The sequence below is a fragment of the Arvicanthis niloticus genome, chromosome 25 (genome assembly GCF_011762505.2).
Source record: "Arvicanthis niloticus isolate mArvNil1 chromosome 25, mArvNil1.pat.X, whole genome shotgun sequence".
Lineage (NCBI taxonomy): Eukaryota > Metazoa > Chordata > Mammalia > Rodentia > Muridae > Arvicanthis > Arvicanthis niloticus.
The window spans coordinates 20,519,278-20,539,186 of NC_133433.1; the positions used below are offsets into that span (position 1 = coordinate 20,519,278).

Sequence of the window (19,909 nt, forward strand, 5' to 3'; positions counted from 1 at the left end):
CCTAATCTCAAATTTTAAAGGGATCTTAGAGTGTGCATAGTCTAGCATATATAAAGATTGTGTGTGTATATGATTGAAATCCTGTAAATATACCTAGTATCACAATTGATCTCCTTTGCCAAATTTTGTTCTGGATACTAAACAACTGTGTTTGTTGCACAAATATTAAAATAGGGAAGGATGGGGGGACTTAAAGAATTCCAGTCACAAGAGCAAGAGGAAAACCAACAGAACCCCCCCCCCCCCCCAAAAAAAAAAACCCAAACAGGCTTGTTTGTGGGTAGAACGGTGGGTTGGTTGGTGGACCCACTAATTCAACAACTGGCTCTCAATCTTCTTAATGCTTTAATGCAGCTCCTCGTATTGCAGTGATCCCCACGATAGAATTATTTGTTATTACTTCATAACTGTAATTTTGCTGTTATAAACCATAATGTAAATATTTGTGTTCTCCTATGGTCTTAGGAGACTTCTGTGATCCACAGGTTGAAAACGGCTGAACAAGAGGTTAAAAGAAATCCCTGAAGTAGTAAAATGTACTCTAACCCAATTTCAACCCCTTCCCTGTTTAAATGGTGTGCTTTGCCCATCCCGCCGGCCTAGATGCCTCTGCTCTCTCTCCGCAACGTTATCTCGGCACGGAGTTCTAGGTACACGAAGCAGTTGGCTGAGGTCCGGGCGCCGGGGAAGTTTTAAGAAGAGCGGAGTTCTTAGGTACAAGGTTACACAGAAGCGTTCGGGGAAGGAGTGTGGGAAGCGCAGAGCCCTGGCTTGGGGGAAAGCGGTAGCAGGTGCTCCGCAGCATGGCCGAGCCAGGCGGGGCTGGCAGACGCGTTTGGGTGGCGAGATGCAAAGCCTTTCCTGTTCCTTAGGGAGGCGTGGCGGCTTCCGCCCATTTTTCCAGAGAACTTCGCGGACTGCTTAAGAGCCCTTTCCGAAGGCTAGCCCACCCGAGTCAGGAAAGTCAGGTCCGGCGACCCAGGATTGCCGCCTTCTGGGCGCACCACCTCTGTGCAGAGAAGCGTCCCACAACTCGGCCCGGAGAGGGGCCCCCAGTGGGTGTGGCCTCCGCGGAAGGCCCCGCCCCTCGTGCGGTCGCGTGGGGATGGAGGGGAAGGGCAAGGCGATGGGCGGGGCGAGGGAACCGGGAAGAAAGGGCAGGGCGGGTGTGCTCGTGCTCGTGTTTGGCGCTTGGGCGGGGGCGCGCCGGTGCGCGCGCAGGAGTGAAGCCAGCCCGGGCGGCCGTTGTCGGGTTCGACTGGAGGAGCGGTGAAGTCACCTGCGAGCGGCTGCGCCCGCCGCGTCCGGATCGCGCCGGCCTCGCGGGGCCCCACGCACCCTGCGAGGCTGGGGCGGGGGAGCAGGCAGAGTCCGTGCCGGGAGTCGGCGACGAAGAGGAGGAGTCGCACCCTCGGCGCCGCCGCCCGCGCCCGGCCGGGTAGGTGCCGTGGGGGTCGGGACGCACCGGGCGGCGGCGGGCTGGGGAGGGAGAAGCGAAACTTCGCGGGCGCCTGCTCCCGCGGGCCCGGGCTGGCCGTGGCGCGGGGAGGTGTTGGCGCGGGCGGCGGCGGCCGACGCCATGTTGGGGTCTGTGGGAAACGGGGCGCTCGGGCGGCTCCCCTCCGGGCCGGCGCTCGGGCTGGAACCGCCTCGGTCCCGCCGCGCCCGTCCGCGGGACGCCGCCCCGAGGGCCGGGACCGGGGACGGCGACTGGGGACTGGACCTGGCGTCGACCCCGAAGTTGTGGGGCGCCAGGACTCGGGTCCCCAGATCGTGCGGTCTGAAAACTTTGCACGGTCTGGGCGCCAGGGGCATGCTGTGACTCCAGCAGCGTATTTTATATGACTTTATATGAAAATGGCATCGCACAAATTGACTCAGATAGGAGCAGTGGTTTACACGCTATTTGGAGGTTTTCTTTTTTTTAAAGTTTTATAATCTTTTGCCGAGTTTTTTTTAATGTTATTAAAGGCCGAGAGCTGGTTCCCCAAGTTGCTCGAGTAGCCTAGAATATTAAAGCAGTAAGTTCTGTGACTGCGCCGTGGAAATGAATAGAATTCAGGTTACATGCACCTAAGCAGTAATTCAGGCTCCCAAGTACATTAAACTGGTAAATGCTTTCTTTGTTATGTTTTAATACGTTGCCTAAGAGACTCGTTAAAGAAACATTTAGAGTTAAAACGTTCAGTTGAAACGTTAAGGCAAGTGTTGCCTTTAAGACTAAAGTGAAATAGTCCAGTGTGTTGGCTCATGCCTGTATTCTGAGCACTCCCGCAGGCTGGGGCAGAAGCATCGCTGCGAGTTCAAGGCCAGCCATGGCTACTGTGTGAGCCTGTCAGAAACAAGCCCTCCAAAACAGCCATCCACAACAAACAGAATAGGGTGAAGTGTTCTTTCAGTTTTTCTTCTTTTTTCTTTTGGTTCCTTAAAGATACATGAGTTTTGAACCCTTATCTTTGTATCCTTATAGCTTAAGGGGCAGGAGGGCTCAGGTTAATTCAGAATTAACAAAGGCTATTTTTAATCACCTCGGGTCATGATAGCATTGAGAGGTGAATGGTATTAAGTTGCTTATTTGGAAAGCTCTTATAATCGTGTTCCCCCCCCCAAACGAAATTGACATGAAGTATTGGCATGAAGTAGCCTAGTAAATAAATACCGTCAAATATAAAGAGGGCTTTAAAATTATGTTAAATGGGCTGAAAAGGCTCTTAACAGTGCAAAAGCTGTAAATATGCTATAGGGGATTTCTTTTTTTACTCTTTAATTTTTAAAAATCACTCCTGCGTGGGGAAGGGGGAGGCACACAGCCCCAGACCTCACATGGAGAGGTCAGAAGACAAATTTCCTGAGTTTTTTCTCTCCACCATGTGAGTTGTGGGGATGGGCCGTAGGTTGTCAGGCTTGGGGGCCAGCTGCTATCATTACTTTGTAAGCCACCTTTCTGACCCCTCTATTTTTAGTTATATCTGTTTCTTGTGTGTGCGTGTACATTTGTGTGGGCACATGGCACAAGTGTGGAGGTCAAAGGGATAGCTTTTGGGAGTTGCTTTTCCTTCCACCTTCTGCTTCCAAGGATGGAGCTGAGGCTGTCAGGCCTGGCCTCAGAGCCTTAACCCCTGGAGCCATCTCCCTGGCCTTTTTAGTCTTTACTAGGTAAAAGTACTTTCTTGGATGTGTCAGCTTTTATATATATATATATATGTATTTTTTTTTTAATTTTGCTTCCTTGTCAGGTCAGGGTGTGTGTGTGGGGGGGGGGGTACCAAAAATTATTTATCAGAAAGCAGTTACTAGCCTGATATCACAAATGTTAGCAGTCAGGCTGATGACTCTGCTGAAACCTCTCATTTGGAGAACACAGCATAACCCATCCCTGTTGGGACTTTCTCTGCCCATCTTTTTATCACTTATCCTTCTAACTCAGGTTTCAGTATAGCCATCTGCTAAAGAACTGATAATGCAAGGGTATGATACTGAATTTTTTCTTTTTAAAAACTTTCCGTGGAAGCTAGGAGTGTATTGGAGCATGTCTGTGATCCTAGCACTCGGAGTCTGAATTGCCGAGTTCTGGGATTCATGGTGAGACTGTGTCTCAGAACCAGCCAAAACCAAAACAACCCTTGGACCTGTCCTCTTTCTTTTCTGCCCACTGGGCAGTCCTGCTTCTGCTTTCTCTTCCCCCATGGCGTCCTAGAAGTACCACATAGGTCTGTAATGGCACGCCCTTGACAGCAGGCAGCATGTGACGTTCCGTTTGCTTGTCCATCTCCAGCAAGCTAGATGCTCAGGAGAGGTTTGAATGCATTCCTTGTGAATAGTCTTCATGAACTTCCTGAACTGTAGTATCTGTGGGGTAGTTGTGAAGCTTCTCTGTCGTCTGTCCTACGAACCACACACTCCATTCAGTCGGCAGATATGGTGTTTGAACTCTTTTTTAGTGTTTTCTTTTTAGACATAATTAACTTTGGTGACTGAATTTTGGCATGGGCATACAGACATGAGTATTTATGAAATTCCAAGCAGACAGTGGACTGATGGGAAATTGTGATGGAGAGAAGCTGTGGATGGACAAAAGGATGAAAAAATCAGTTTAACATGTATTGAATTTTTTCCTCTTGATGGACTATTAATGCCTGGAAAATGAGGTTATGTTTGTGTCTATAGGCATTTAATTTAAACAGTTTTTGTTGTGGTTTTGTCATAATTATCTTAGAATTTCCTTTAAGAGCTCAATGAGAATCGAAAACCGTATTTTCTGTCGTTGCTGATCTTTGAGACTCAGCTTTACATGGAAGCTTTTTGCTTATATAGCAGTCCTCAGGCCAGTGAAGAAATAATACCTTTCTTTGTAAAAAGATTTTATTTTATGTATATGAGTACACTGTAGCTGTCCTCAAACACCAGAAGAGGCATATGGACCCCATTACAGATGGTTGTGAGCCATCATGTGGTTGCTGGGAATTGAACTCAGAACCTCTGGAAGAGCAGTCAGTGCTCTTAACTGCTGAGCATGCTGCAGCCCAAGAATACTTCCTCCCCTCCCCTCCCCTCCCCTCCCCTCCCCTCCCCTCCCCTCCCCTCCCCTTCCTCTTTTTCTCTCTCTCTCTCTCTCACTCTCCCCCCCTTTCTCCCTCCCTCTCTCCCTCCCTCTATCTTTCTTTTGTTTTTCCAACAGGGTTTCTCTGTGTAGCCCTGGCTGTCCTGGAACTTGCTTTTGTGGACCAACCTATCCTCTAACTCAGATCTGCCTGTCCCTGTCTGTCTCCTGAGTGCTGGGATTAAAGGCCTGTGTCACCATGCCTGGCTGTGCTTTTGCAGTGCTGACTTAACTTGCAAAACTTTTGTAGGTTAAGGTGTTTTGTAATTTTGTAAGGACTGTAAATTTTGGGTTCATTTCATGTCCTCACTTAAGTCTTAGTCTGTTTTTTGAGGCAGGGTTTCATGTAGCTTAGGCTGGCCTCCCATACCATTTGTAGTTAAGGATAACCATAGGCTCCCAATCTTGCTGTCTCTAATAGACCTTCCCCACTGTAATCTTCCTTTTTGGGAAGCCCGAGATGACCTCAAATTCTTCATCTTAGGCTTCTGCTTGCTCAGTGGTGGAGTCACTGGCATGTGCCAGCATTCTAGGTCCTGTAGTCAATCTATGAAGCGCAAAGTGGTGTGTGCAGTGTGAGGAGTACCTGAAAAGAGACTAAAAGGCATTTGAATAATTGCTATGAGCGCACTAGAAAGAAAGCACCTTGGATGTAATGTAAGGAAGGCTGGAACAAGTTGTCTGAGCCCTGGCCTCTGCTGCTCATTAGCTACAGTCTTGAACAAGACTACTCATTCTCTAAGCTCCACTGGAGTTGTTTGAAAGAGACACAGAAGTTTGCTTCAGAAAGTTATGAAGATTCACTAAGATGTTTGTGAAAGTGCTTGGCACACAGTAGTGTCATCTTACTAAATTTTCCACTGAGCAGCCAACATCTCATGAATGACAACTGAATCTCCCTCTGTTCTGGGATCCTGCTCACACTGGCACGCTGGCATTTCTACTCTTGTGGATCCTCTGAAGGACTGTATGAGCCAAACCAACTCCTTCCTGCAACACCTAACACCGCGTCAGGTCTTTACTTAGACTTTCACTGGCATCTTGCTTCACTGAGATGCTTTACTTTTCATCCGTGTGTTCAGTCGGTTCCTGACTAGTTGTATCTACTGCTTTTCAGCCCCCCTCCTCTGTTCATTTCTGTTCTCCGTGGTTCTTTATGCTTTTGTTACCCATTTGAAAACAGTTTTATTATCATGTCTTAATCACAGAGAACACGGTGTTTAACTGTGATGTGTTCATACATGTGTATAGTGGACTTTGATTATGTTCATTTGGAGACTGCTGTAATACTCTTTTGCTTTCTTTACTTTCAGTCTGTGTCTTCATACTCTCTTCAGTTCATTCTGTGTACTGTTTCCTATTAAAAAAAACAAACAAACAAACAAAAACCTTTTGCTCCCATTGCCTGTGCATTCAAATTCTAAATTGTCCAATCTTAAATTCTCTGGTTTTGTCTATTTTTAAAGATGTTTTTAAACCTCCTTTTTAATTATATGTGTTTGTGTTTGTCTGTGTGTGGATATGTGCACATGAGAGCAGGTGCCTGTGGAGGCCACAAGAGGGGCTGGGTTTCCTGGAGCCGGAGTTACAGTTATTGACAACCACCTCATATCCATGCTTAGAACTGAACTCAGGCCCTCTCCAGGAGCAGGGTTCTTGTAGCCCAGGCCTATCATTATGTAGTGTGGATAACCTTTGACTCAATGGCCCTTCTGCCTCCATTTTCCCAAATGCTGGGATTTTAGTGGGATTTTAGGCAGGTACCATCACACCCAGCTTCAATCTGATGCTTTCTTTTGCAGCTTATCACTTACTTATTTTACCAAAATTAATATTCTTGCAATAGCAAGATGATTAAGAGGTGAGTGCTATTACCGTTAGGCCCCTATTGATTGATACTTGTTCAATTTCTAGAACCTGGTGGGAATAGAGAAACAGTTTTTGCAAATTGTTCTCTAATCTGCACTTGTTGTGTTCCCTGGTGCGAACACACACACACACACACAGACACCTACAAAATATTATTTTAAATTAGTATTCCACTACTGCACTTCCTGCTTGCTTGCTTTCCTTCTCGAAGCCTGGGCTTAAGTATCTCTTTTCCAGGTAGATGTAGTTGCCATTGTCTGCCCTCCCAGACAGTTAACCTATTGTTTGAAATCATAATTTTAATATTGTGAAATCATAATTACATTATTTCCTCCCTTTCCTCCTTCATACCACCCTGTTCTCAAATGTGTGACCCCTTTTTCTTTGTTAAATCCATCCATCCATCTATTTGTATGCTTCTGAAAACATGAGAAAGGCTGCTTAGCCTGTTGAACCTTCCTTGTGTGTGTATGCTCCCGGACTGACTTGTTGGTATTGGAGAGCTGGGGAGGGAGGACCATTTCCCAGCTCCCAGCATTCTTGTTGCTCTTTGAATAGAATTGACGCCTGAGAGTCTTCCCCTTCTGTCTTAGCATGTCCATTGCTGTCACCATTGTTCAGGTCTTGTTCATGAACCCGTGCTGATGAGATTTCAGGGTGTATCATCTCTGACATTTCTAGTAGACACAGTCACACAGGAAACCTGTTTCTCTGGCTCTTACAGTCTTTCTGTCCTTTGTTCTGCAATCATCCATAAATAAGTCTTAGACATGGGAATTGTCTTACAGATGTGTCCTTTGGGACTGGGCACTGGACTGTGATGTCTTGTTCCCTGCATTTTGATTGGATGTGGGTTTCTGTAATGGTCTCAGTCTGTTGCAAAGACCAGTTTCTTTAATGAGGGTTGAGAAGTACACTTGCCAGTGGGTATAGGAATAAAGATTTAAAATGTATTCAGGAGTCGAGCTGGTTCAGTAAAGTGTCAGTAACAAAAATTCCAACACCAGCCATGTTGTGAATTGTTGGTCAGGGTTGAAGAGACTCCTAAAACATTACAGGCTCCACTGCCCTTGGTTGCCTCCCTGACACCATGCACTTTGACACAGAGCCCAGAGGGACCTGAGCTGGATCTGACCTGATGGCCTCCTCCCTGAGGACTAGGTTGATACCAGAAGACACTATGCAAGCTTCCGAGAGAAGGAGGCAGCCAGCAGTCCTACCCAGCAATTATGCCTCTGAACATAACCACCAGCAGGGCACAGTAACCCAAGGTGCAGTAGTGGCTTGCTTGCCTTCATGGTAGCCAGCAGCTCTGCAGTGGGACTTAAGGCCCCCTCAGTGGGAGGGAAGATAGACCTGGTAATGGAAATGTAGCCCCAGGCCAGTGAAGTAATGGATCTTGGAGGGGAACCTACTTCTTTCGTTTTAAGGTTTGGGCCTAGATATCTACGTGGTCAGAATGATCACAGCTCAACTCTTAGCCCTAGACGTCTTTGTGTGTTCTCTGGTGTCTCTGTGTGCTTGCTGGTTCTTTGCTTTTCTGCTGTTTAGACTTTTAAGTGCAGAGATTTTATTCCTCATGTTTGAGTACACTGCAGGAGTACCAGACTGGTGTTTTTGTGGGAAAGTGTTTGTTTTTGAGACAGTATGTAGTCCTGGCTGGGTTAGAAATTGACTTGTAGACCAGGCTGGCTTGGAACTCACAATCTACCCGTATCTGACTCTTCAATGCTTGGATTAAAGGTGTGTGCCACCATGTTGGCCATTTTTTTTTTTCCTTTGTAAATTATTTCCAACGTTCTCTTTCCTATAGAAACACACCTGAATTATATATACTTGAGATTGTAACTATCTTATTTACCACAAAGATTTTTAGTTTTGAGTGTCTTGTTTACTACAGTTTTGCCAAGTGGCTAGTGCCTGTTTCAATACTTGGAACCCATTGTCAGTTGTTTCTGGTTTTATTTGCTTCCACATTACTTAAACAGGGATCATTTTATACTCCTCCCCCCCCCCCCCCCCATGCTCAGTGCTCATTGTTCAGTGCGGACACCATCTCCAACTCCCAGTTCTTCCTCTAGCTCAGGCCCTCAGACTCTTGTGGCCCAGACTGACCTGGGACTTAAAAACTGTCTTCCTGCTTCCGTCAGCCTTCTGAATGGTGGGCTGTAGGTCTGAGTCCCTTAGGTCTTGCTTTCAGTCTCCCTTCAAAAGCAATCTTTCATTGTTTGCAAGGTTATCTTAGGGAGGACTAGATGAAATCAGGCTAGCCCTTGTGAAGTTGAAGAAGGAAGTCCCAGGAACTAAGGTGGTGTGTGGTCAGACATCTTGTCTTCTTCTCTTTCTTCCAGCTTGAGCAACTCCCCCAGTCTTCAACCGCAAGTGTATGCGTGGAGCTCAGCAAAACAAAAAGAACTACTTTTTACTTTAGAGTTTTATGTCTCTATAAGTGGGTTTTGTTTTCATTTTGTTTGTGTTTCTATTTCCTATTGAAATTTCACTTGTTTTTTTCTAATAGAATGATAAATTCTGTGTGCCTCACACACATTCTCTCTCATTTCCTGCTTCCTGCTTTGTTGGCTGTTTAATACTTAACCAGTTATGCTTTATATTAAAGTTGAATGTAAATCCTTCTTTGCCTGTGTCTTGTTCATTCTTTTTTCCTATCAAATATAAATACAGTGATCAAATCACAAGTGTTGTGAATGATACTTGGGGAAAGTGTTGGGTGTGCTGAGGAGGCTGGGATGGCTTCCCTGGCTCTGCAGGGTTGCTCAGCACAGTCTGGGTCGCCAGCACTGTGCTGCTGTTCTGGGCACTTTGATCTGAATTTTGTCGATGGTAAAAATATGCTTGTATTGTTATTTTGTATTGACAAAACAGCTAGGCTTTTTGGAAAGAAGAACTCATAGGTTATCATGACATATTTCCTATTAAATAGGAGTGTTCATACTCGATGTTTAGAATTCATAATTAGATGGGGTCAGACTACATTTGTTTGTCAGTCTGAAGTCTGTGGATTCAGTGAAGCAGTTCCTGTTTTCTTTGAAGAGTAGCAGGCTTTAAAGATGTAGTTGGTTTTTAGCAAACTCCAGATTGAGAAGCTGCTGGTACTTGTAACTGCTAATCATATTCAGCTCTGTATATTCTGGCATGAATAATGCAGCAAGTTTGCAGGTGCTGTTGGGAATACATAATTGTAGGAAATACTGTTTTTGTTTTCAGAAATCCCCAAATCTATTTGAAATAAACATGTATCCAAATGTTACTGAAACCTGTAATAAACTGTGTTTTAAGTGGTGTGGAGAGTAAAAGTGAAGCCCTGTCTGGCTGCTAGGCTTTGGCCTGAGTACCTCTTCAGGGACTGGTGAGATTTCAGCAAATAGAGAAAGACTAGAGAAGGATGTGTTCTCTTGAGTTTAAAGACGAGGAAGGAAAACCCGGAGCACGTTGCTGCTGACGGTCTGGTTTGATGTTCAACAGAGAGAACATGGAATGATGGGAAAGAAAGACTGCAAGAGGCCAGGGTTTGGTGTGAAAAGCTTTGAACACCAGTTAAGGATTCAGTGGACTTCCTTCTTCTCTTGGCCCCGGTGTCTGGTTTTTTTAAACCCTGGATATAGCTGTAGTAGGAGAATGTTAATCTTGCTTTATTTAGGATGACTGACTTAATTGTTTTGAGACTTAGAAGATTCTTAAGAAACTTGAGGTCTATATTCTGTTCTCTTAAATGGACTTTTAAAAACAAACACCAACCAACCCAACAGCTCAGTGTGCTTGTTCTGTGTTTTCATGGTTTTTTTTCCTAAAATCTTTATGTGTGACTCTGTTCCTGTATAGCATGATGTATTTCTTTATCAGACTTAACCCATTTGAGACCACTTTTACTGACACTGAATTAGTCAGACAGAACTTTGCTTTTTAGTACTTCAAGGAATCCTTCTGCATATCTTACATTGGAGCAAACCTCTCTCTGTCATTTGTGACTCTCGCTCGTGTTCAGTTGTGTTAGTAGCATGAATGGGAAGCTTTTAAATATTTTTCTTTAGTATATGAGCTGCCAAAGCAAGCATGCCATGAAGCATTCATTATTCTAGGTATATTTGATAATACCAGGTTACAGGAAAGAAGTTTGTTTTTAGGAACCTGCCAATCTGTTTGGAATACACATGTATCCAAATTTGGCCTATGGGTGAAATAAAGCCCTCTTGGAAATGGTAATTTTTCTTTTTCTCCCCCTTCCCCCTTTTTTTTGTCAGTGACCTTTCATAGATACATAATCTATTTCTTAAGGTAGCAGGGAATACAGAAAAGACCATGTATCCCCATCACCCCATAACAAATATATCAAGCTGTGAAGTCATAGAAAAGTTATTTATTTAACTTAAAACATTTTAAATGTATGAATGTCTTACCTGCATGGATTTATGTGTACCACAAGCATGCCTGGTATCTGTTGAGGCCAAAGAAGGTGTCAGATACCCGGAGTTACAGATAGTTACAAGCTGATGACTAGGTGCTGGGAATTGGACCCCAGTCCTCAACAAGAACACATGCTTTTAACTGTTGGGCCAACTCTGCAGCCTATTTGACTGGAACCTTCAGTCCTCCTGACTCAGCTTCCTGGGTGGTGGGATAGTATGTATATGCTACTCTACATGGCTTTTTATTTTTAAGCCATTTTATGACCTGGTTTATATTTGTTTACTTATTGATTTGGTAGAATGAATTATTTTCACTTAACACCATCATCATCATTATTATTAGTTTTTTTAGACAGGGTTTCTCCGTGTAGCCCTGGCTGTCCTGGAACTCACTCTGTAGACCAGGTTGGCCTCCAATTCAGAGATCCATCTGCCTTTGCCTCCCGAGTTCTGGGATTAAAGAAAGGCATGAGCCACCACCGCCCATCTTCACCCAACATTATTAATTACATGAAGGGGTAAAGTAAATATATCTAGTAGGTATTAGTTGTGTGTGGGATTTTTTTTCTCCTTTCATGATTGAGATTATGAAATAACTCCCCTTTTTAGTAATAGGCAGATGTGGAGCCTAGGAGAGATTTTTTAAGTTAATTGAGTTTCTCTATAATATGATTTAAATCTTGAAGTTTCATTTTCTCTCAGCTTAGTAAAATATAGCATTGATAAATTTGAACATAAAATACAGAAGTTTGTTCCCTTTTTCTTTTCTACAGTCCACCTATCCATTTGCATTGGGAATGAAGTCTTAGTGGACAGGCCAGAGAAGCAGACTCTTCCTGTTGATCGAAAAGATAAAATCACTCAGATTTAGTTTGCTCAGATGTCAGCTATTTCTTCTTTATTTTCCCAGTATTTTGTTTACACTTTCACTCAGTAATTTTTATGCTGGTTATTAGATTGTGTGACTGTGAAAAGTAGATAGGCACTTAGAATATGAATATATATATTGGGGGGGGAGGGGAGATTTACATGGATTGAGGGAGTAGTTTGCGCTTGTGTGCCTGATATATATATTCTGGGCAGTTTTCTGCTGTTTTGTTTTCTCCCAGCAGTCGCTGGAGGCTGAAGCAGGCCTCTGCTGCTGAGCTCTGTGAATACTGGAGTGCTTTGTTTCCCATGGTCATTCTCAGGGCTCTTAGCCTCCCTCCTGTTCTCTCTAAAGTCTCAGTTCACAGGAGCACTCACTTTACAGTATTGATCCGTATAAACAGAAGTCATGTGGGTTAAAGCAGTTTGCTGGCTATGACTTGGTGGTAGCATGTTTGCCTGAATCCAGTCCCCAGCTCTGGGCAGTGGAAGGGTGTTGGTGAATTCAGGCAAGTTAAGGCTTGCTGTAAATAGGAAATCCAGCCAGCCCACTTATTATGTAAGGTCAGTATTTTAAAGACAGAAAGTACCTCATTGACTGTTTGATTGAAAGTGTCTACTGCTGCTGTTTCTTTTTTAAAACAGACCTTTTGGCTCATAGGTTTTTTTTTTTTTTTTTTTTTTTTTTTTTCCTACTGTAACCCATTGAATTTAAATACTGGGCTTTATTAATATCAGAAGTCATAAGTATGAGTAAGAAAATAAATTCATCCAGGCATAGTCCCACATGCCTTTAACTTCAGGCAGAGGCAGGTAGATCTCTGTGAGTTCCCAGCCAGCCCGGTCTACACAGTTGAGAGAGCTCAGTCTCAGAAGGAAGGACAGAAATGAGGTGTTTCAGTAAGGATGAGATGAGAAGCACTGATAGGCAGCAGAAGAAATAGCACAATAGTCTAGACAGGTGGGTCTGTTCTCAGTTGTAAAGAGGTAATATCCTTTGTCTTCTAGGTTTGCCTTGCTCCCCCCCCCCCCCCCAGTAGTACATTTTAACAGGTGGTAACCGTATCCCACTGAGTGTGTGAAAGGCATCCATGAACAGTGTAAATGAGGTGTTTGTCTGCCAGAGAATAGGAAGTCTTTTCTTCCTAGTCCTTTATAGTCTGTATTCTTTCCCAAGAAAAACAGACAGCATTCAGATTGGACCACACTGTGACCCTCTTTTCTCATTAAGGCCTTTAGGATGTAGTAGATGCTATCCTTGGGGAAGCCCAGTGCTCTTGCGTACTGGTTGTCTGGAGTTCTTAGTGCCTGCTTGAGCTGGTGGTAAATCTGGGCATTGAGCGAAAGGATCTGTTTTACCAAAGAATGTTGGTTTGGGCTGTCTAGTAGTAACTCGGGTCGTGGTGACACTTACGCCCTTTTTGATGACTGTCTTCACTACTGCCCCCACTCACTCTACCCCAACCCCAGCATAGCTAGTGTGTGCTTCCAGTCTGCATGTATGTGTGTAAGACCTTTTGTATATTTTCTGTAGTCTGTTGCTTTTCATGTCAGACACGTGGAAATTATTTCAGGACTGAAAAGGATAATGAAAGAGCCTGTTTGAAGCTAGGGGCCTTAGGTTCTACATGCTCATTTGCTTTTCAGCATAGGTCACAGCCTGGCAGTGAAATCTGAAGGTTGCTGCCATACTTATTAAAATAAATGGAGATAATAAGATTCATCATTTATCATTGGAAGAACTATGAGAGTATGTTTTTCCCTGTCTCAAAAAAAAAAAAAAAAAAAAGAGAGTATGTTTTTGTATCCTTGTAGTATGTAGTATATTTATGTGTAATTGCCAGATTTTGAAAATGATTTGCTGTAGCCAAGTACTGGTTAGTAATGTTCAAACTTCTCTAGGTTGCATCATTCTTAAGTGGGGGAGAGCTCACAAGCTGGCTCAGTGGGTAAAGGTGTTTTCTGTGCTAGCCTGGAACCCACATGAAGGTGGTCCTTTGACGTCCACACACATCCACACATTAACAACAACAATTTGTTCAGAAACTTCTTCCTCATTAAAAAATTATTTCCTTCAGTCCTCTGTGAAACTGTCCTTTTTGCCTAGAGTAGCCTGGTGTTCCCTTACCACTTTCTTGGCCATAGAGTTGGTGACTTTAGCTCTTTCTTTTTCCTTTGGTGTTTAGGAACAGGGTCTCGTGTGGCTCAGACTGGCCTTGTCCTCCTGATGGTCCCAGTGCTAGGGTTACAGGCATGCACCACTGCCTGGATAAAGGCAGGAACAGCTGAAATCTGTCTCTGGGTACAGAACAAGTCTGAGACCAGGAAGGAGAGTTGGGGATTGGGGTGGGGAGTCAATGGGAGTTTTAGTAACTGCTTGGTTCTGGGTTTTGTTTTCTCTTTATTCTTGAAGAACAGGGAACTTGCTTGTATCATGTTTTTTCAGGCACATATGTCATGTCTGAGAAACATGTTTTGAATATGAAGTCTAAAAACTTACCCAATACTTTTCATAGATACCGTTTCTACTGTAGATACTGTTAGATTTTAAATTTTAGTTTCTATGTTCTTCCAAACTTAATAAGTGGCTACGATTATGCTTTTATAGTGTACTTAATCTTAAGGTAAACTTTTAAGTTGTGTTTTATGTCTCTAAGTTGGAATGTGTTATTGAGGATATGCTATGGTTAATTGGAGCCTTTTACCAGTGGCACCTAAAACCCCAGTATCTTAAAACCTGCAGTACTTGGGTCTCTTGAGAGAGATGCAGTGATGATGGGGTATTCACTTCTCCCCACTTGGTTGTCTTGAGTGTAGTTCAGTTGCTTTGTTTAGGTTAGTCTCATGCTCAGGGCTTGATTAAGATGCATTGTAGCTTACTTGTCGTAAATACTGCTATACTATTTATGTACTGAGTCAAATTTATTATTATTACATTTATTTGTTTATTTGTGTGTGTGGATGGGCCTGTCCATGAAAGTCAGAAATCCGCTCATAATGGGCCCTGATGTGAAACTCAGGTTGTTCAGCTTGGTGGCAAAGGCCTTTACCCATTGTGCCCTCTTACTGGTCAAAAATTTGATTGGATATCAAATTGGTGATTACACCTATTTTTCTGTACAGTACAAAAAAAAGCACCTGCCCTATATTGTCATAAGTACTACATCTTAGGAAATTTCCTTTTTATTCTTTTTTGTCAATCTGATAAAAAAAACATTTTGGTATTTTAATTATAAATGAGGTTAGACTTTTCACATTATTTTAATTCTGTAATTTACTTTTTACATTCATTGTGTGTGTGGGACACACACATGTAGACACCTTGCTTACCAAAGTGTGCTTGTGGAGGTCAGAGATCTTTGGGATTCAGTCCTATCCTGTAGGTCCTTGGGATTAAATTCGGGTCATTAGATTTAGCGGCAAGCGTCTTTACTCACCTGACTGGCCTTCTGTGATATCTTTGTTTGTTTGTTTGTTTGTTTGTTTTTTCGAGACAGGGTTTCTCTGACTTGTCCAGGCTGGCCTCTAACTCAGAAATCCACCTGCTTCTGCCTCCGAAGTGCTGGGATTAAAGGTGTGAAGGCGTGTGCCCGGCTCTGTGATACCTTTTTTATAAGATGATAGATAGACTTTTTGCTTTCCTTATATAGCTGGAGGTGGAACCCATGCCTGTGCATCCTAGGTGAGAGCACTCTATCACTGAACTGTGGTACCCAGTGTCAAAGAGGGAGTCAAAAGAGAATGGGACGAAGACAGAGAGGAAAGACCTTCAAGGTTTGAAGCCATCAGTGTCTTGTTCACTGTTGGGAGTATCCTCAAGCACACCAGTGCCACTCCTTGTGATTCAGGAATAACCAGACTTATAATACGCTATTAATGGAAGCCAAGACAAGTTACAGTGTCATCAGTTGGTGAGCTGAGTATGTGACAGTCACACTTCTTTCCCTTTTCAAATTTTGGTGTTTTTCAGTGTGTTTGTTTGTTACTGTAGTAATACTAGGTTAGTGGTTGAAATAAGCCACCATTCAGGGACTTAAGAGAAGTCAATATTGGATCTAGAGATTAGATCTATGATCATTGGATTAATAGTTTTTTTTTTTTAAACATTGTTAAAATGGTCCTGTTTATCTTGAGTATATTTGGTGCTTCAGATCATGTCAAAGATGTCAGTTAGATGGTTTCTGCCTGCCTGCCTTTTAGGTTTCACTGCAGCCATGGTGGGCGTGGATTTCAGTACTTTGGTTAAAAAGAAGCTAAGAAATACATAGAGTATGATGAACATGGATGGATTTTTTCCTGCTGTTAGGTGTACTAGAGGGGGTGTTAAGATTGGTGATTGAGAGGTGGCTGGAGTTGTAGGTAGTAAAGAAGACACAGTGAAATCTACTTACACACAGTAGTGTTTTCTTCAAATACCATGTTTTAGGCAAGGACTGACTTATGTTGAGGTGGAGAGAACAAAGTCCAGTAATAGCTGGGTATGATGACAAATGCCTGTCGTCGGTACTTAGGAGTCTGGGGTAGGGGCGTGGCAAGTTCAGGACCAGCTTGGGCTAAGTACTGTAAGAACCAATCTCAAAAATAAAACAGTTAAAACCAAAAACCTACCAAGTAGTTAAGGTCATATACACTATGCTAAAAGCTATAGATTTTAAAGATTAGGGGGAATAATTTCAAGTAACAGCAGGAACAGTTTAGCATTTTAGAGATCACTGCCTGTGGGCTGATGAGAAGGGAAGGCTGGAAGCAGTTGGGAAGCCTTTGGGGATAATCCAGGTGAGAACATTAGGCCCAGGCTCAGGGGTTATGTGTAGCTTGTTGGGAAAACTGGAGTCATGGTTTTTAAAGTGTTCAGTAGGGATTCTGATCTCCAGAGTCCCATTGAGATTCAGTTTCATGGAACTGGGTTTATTCTTTTCCGGAAGTAACTTGTTTTTACTTGCCCTATTGTTTTACTTGTGCTGGGTATAATGGCCCACACTGTCACCCCTCACTGGCAGTAGAGGCAGGAGGACTGTGTTGTAGGCCAGCAGGGCTGCGAGACTATGACTAGGGTTGTGTTTGTGGATGTGGTAGTTTTGGTTACTGTAAGCACCGATGCTTTCACCTCAGTGTGCTTAGCGATTATTTTAGAGGAAAAGACAACTGAATTACTTGCCTTTGGAACAATCAGTATCTTGGTAGATCACATTTTGTTATCCCTTATGATAGGAGTTTGTACTTTCTGTATGCTCATTTCTTTTCTTTTTTCCCCTAAAGGTAATTAGCAAAAGATGGTGGATCGCCTGGCAAACAGTGAAGCAAATACTAGACGCATAAGCATTGTGGAGAACTGCTTTGGAGCAGCCGGTCAGCCCTTGACCATCCCTGGACGGGTGCTCATTGGAGAAGGAGTATTGACTAAGCTGTGCAGAAAGAAGCCAAAAGCAAGGCAGTTTTTCTTATTTAATGATATTCTTGTATATGGCAATATTGTTATCCAGAAGAAAAAATACAACAAGCAACATATTATTCCCTTGGAAAATGTCACCATTGATTCCATCAAAGATGAAGGGGAATTACGGAATGGATGGCTTATTAAGACACCGACTAAGTCGTTTGCAGTTTATGCTGCCACTGCCACGGAGAAGTCCGAGTGGATGAATCACATAAATAAGTGTGTCACTGATTTACTCTCCAAAAGTGGGAAGACGCCTAGCAATGAGCATGCTGCTGTCTGGGTTCCTGACTCTGAGGCCACTGTGTGCATGCGCTGTCAGAAAGCAAAATTTACACCAGTGAATCGGCGGCACCATTGCCGCAAATGTGGCTTTGTTGTTTGTGGTCCCTGCTCGGAAAAGAGATTTCTTCTTCCCAGCCAGTCTTCTAAGCCTGTGCGGATTTGTGACTTCTGCTATGACCTGCTTTCCACTGGGGACATGGCCACGTGTCAGCCGACTAGATCAGACTCTTACAGTCAGTCGTTGAAGTCTCCTTTAAATGATGCATCTGATGACGACGATGATGATGATAGCAGTGACTAAGGACATGCTGTGAGATATTTAATTGACTGCCTGAGAATCAGCTTTGGGGGAATGTAAAATTCCTGGCTCTCTCAGTTTTGCTCTAGCCATGACTGCCTGAGAAGGTCTTACCCTCTGTGCCTCTCTGTATCCTATAGAAAGCAGCCCTGTGCTTTCTGCCCCTCTCTGACTCTCACAGGGACAAACTGCTGACCTATATCCGATAGGGTCTTGCCTTTCTACTCTCTGTATTTCTAGATTATTTTCTTGTAAGTTGGAAAAGATGTTTATTTAACAGATCTTGTATTACATTTTTCTCCCTGATATGGAAAATCTAAAAGCACAGAATGATGGGAACAAGGGTGTGATGTGATTGATATCCATGGCTTTTCCCCTAGCATTCTATGTAATGGTTAAGACACCATTACAGTGACAGAACATGGTTTGGAAATTCTTATTCTCTCTCCTCAGTACCAAGTGGTGCCTTACTGTGGCAGCATTGCCACTGAAATAAACGCAAGCCCTACCTTCTTTCTTCTGTGATTGAAACACACTGGTGCTCTCACAGGCAGAGAAAGCGTGTTTGACGGATGCAGTTAAGAATATTTATTTGACAGCTATGAGGAACTTAATTTAGAGGTATCTCCACTCTTAAATGAATACATATTTTTCATAAAGTAGTTGTGATTATATTTTTACATCTTTTAGTCACCAAATTATAATGGTCACATATATGTTTAAAATTAGCCAGTTGCCACTGTTTGGAATTCGATTTGAAATTCACCACTAGTATAGAAGTGGCGTATTCCACTAGCTTCTTCTGTCCTAAGATAGTTTTACATATAACTTTATTTGCTTTACATTACTTCTAAAAGGAAAAATCTGAGGAAACCCTTATATTTTCCACACAGGGTTTCTCTGTGTAGCTTTGCTTGTCCTGGAACTCGATTTGTTGTCCAGGCTGGCCTTGAATTCTCAGAAATCCACCTACCGCCTGGCAAAGATGAAAAGTTTAAGAAAATTCTCACAGTAGAGCATGTAGTCTTACAGATCTGGGAGAGATCAGAGTTTGACTAGATTCCCCATCTGCAAGCATTGTCACATTTTTTTGTGTGTGAAATTATCTTGATTTACAACGTGGTGTTGTATTTTGCAGAGCTTATGAAGCCCCAGTTTTTATTTTTATAAAACAATGGTATGTTTAATCTGTCTCTGAAATCATTTTGCAAATATGAAATAGAGTAGCAGTTGATGTTTCTAAATTGTGACCATCGGTCAGGATTGCTCTGAGAACTGGTAGTCAGTCTCCTTCTGTTTGGAGGCAGCCGTTAGGCAGTAGGCCCGCTCACTGACCAGCACCGGACGGGCTGTGCACATTCTGGCCGGTGGCATGCTACCGGAACTGGGTTTTCAAATGTGGGAAACCAGCAGGCTGAAAGTTGTTTAGTTTTGTTATTTTCTTCCCCAGAGTTCTTTTCAAACCCCACCTTTCTTCTCAAGTGTTAAGATCTGCATAGTTCTGCAGACATAGTGGGGTTTGATTCTGTAACTTGTGAATGGAAGAGTCACTGGTATCTCACTATGTGGTTACAGTACTAATTTTACCTTTCAGTTTTGAAAGAGTATGAACTATATAGGTCTCTTAGTAGGAAATGTGACAAAAAGCACAGTAGAACATGGCTTGAGGGCTTTGTTCCTGCATTTTGTTTTGGTTGGTCTTACTATCAGATGGGTTTGTGTTGTCTCAAAGCAACATATACACGTAGTCAGTAAGCATGTTTGAAAGGACCATAAAAATCAGAGAAATGCTGATGGAAACTTGGAAGTTCAGGAACCAAGGGGAAATATCCTAAGATAACATTTGCATTGTTGACCTCTGTTGACTGTTTATACAATAAAAATATTTTGCAGCCTATTTCCTGTGTTTTTTTATACTGTAACTTGAAGATTTTTTAAGATAAGGTCTCATTTAGACCAAATGGCCTTAAACTCACTATGTAGCAAGTAATAGCTACAAGTGTGAAGCTGAGACTTGCTTGAACTGATCTCCTGCCTTGGCAAACTCCACTTATTGATCCTCAAACCCAATACAAAACTCAATGCACAAATTTTACAGGCCATAGCTGTGTTAGCCGAAGTCAGCTTAC

General features: G+C 43.1%; 1 protein-coding gene across 1 annotated transcript; it reads left to right on the plus strand.

The window, feature by feature from the left end:
* The first annotated feature begins 1,211 nt into the window (after window positions 1-1,211).
* On the plus strand, window positions 1,212-19,677 carry Plekhf2 (pleckstrin homology and FYVE domain containing 2). Its single transcript, XM_076924205.1, has 2 exons — window positions 1,212-1,438; window positions 17,020-19,677. The coding sequence occupies exon 2, from the start codon at window positions 17,034-17,036 to the stop codon at window positions 17,781-17,783; it is 750 nt and encodes a 249-aa protein (XP_076780320.1). The 5' UTR covers window positions 1,212-1,438; window positions 17,020-17,033; the 3' UTR covers window positions 17,784-19,677.
* Window positions 19,678-19,909: the final 232 nt, after the last annotated feature.

Excerpts from the sequence above, each read along its gene's own strand:
- Plekhf2 (XM_076924205.1), top strand. The coding sequence starts at position 17,034 with ATGGTGGATCGCCTGGCAAACAGTGAAGCAAATACTAGACGCATAAGC.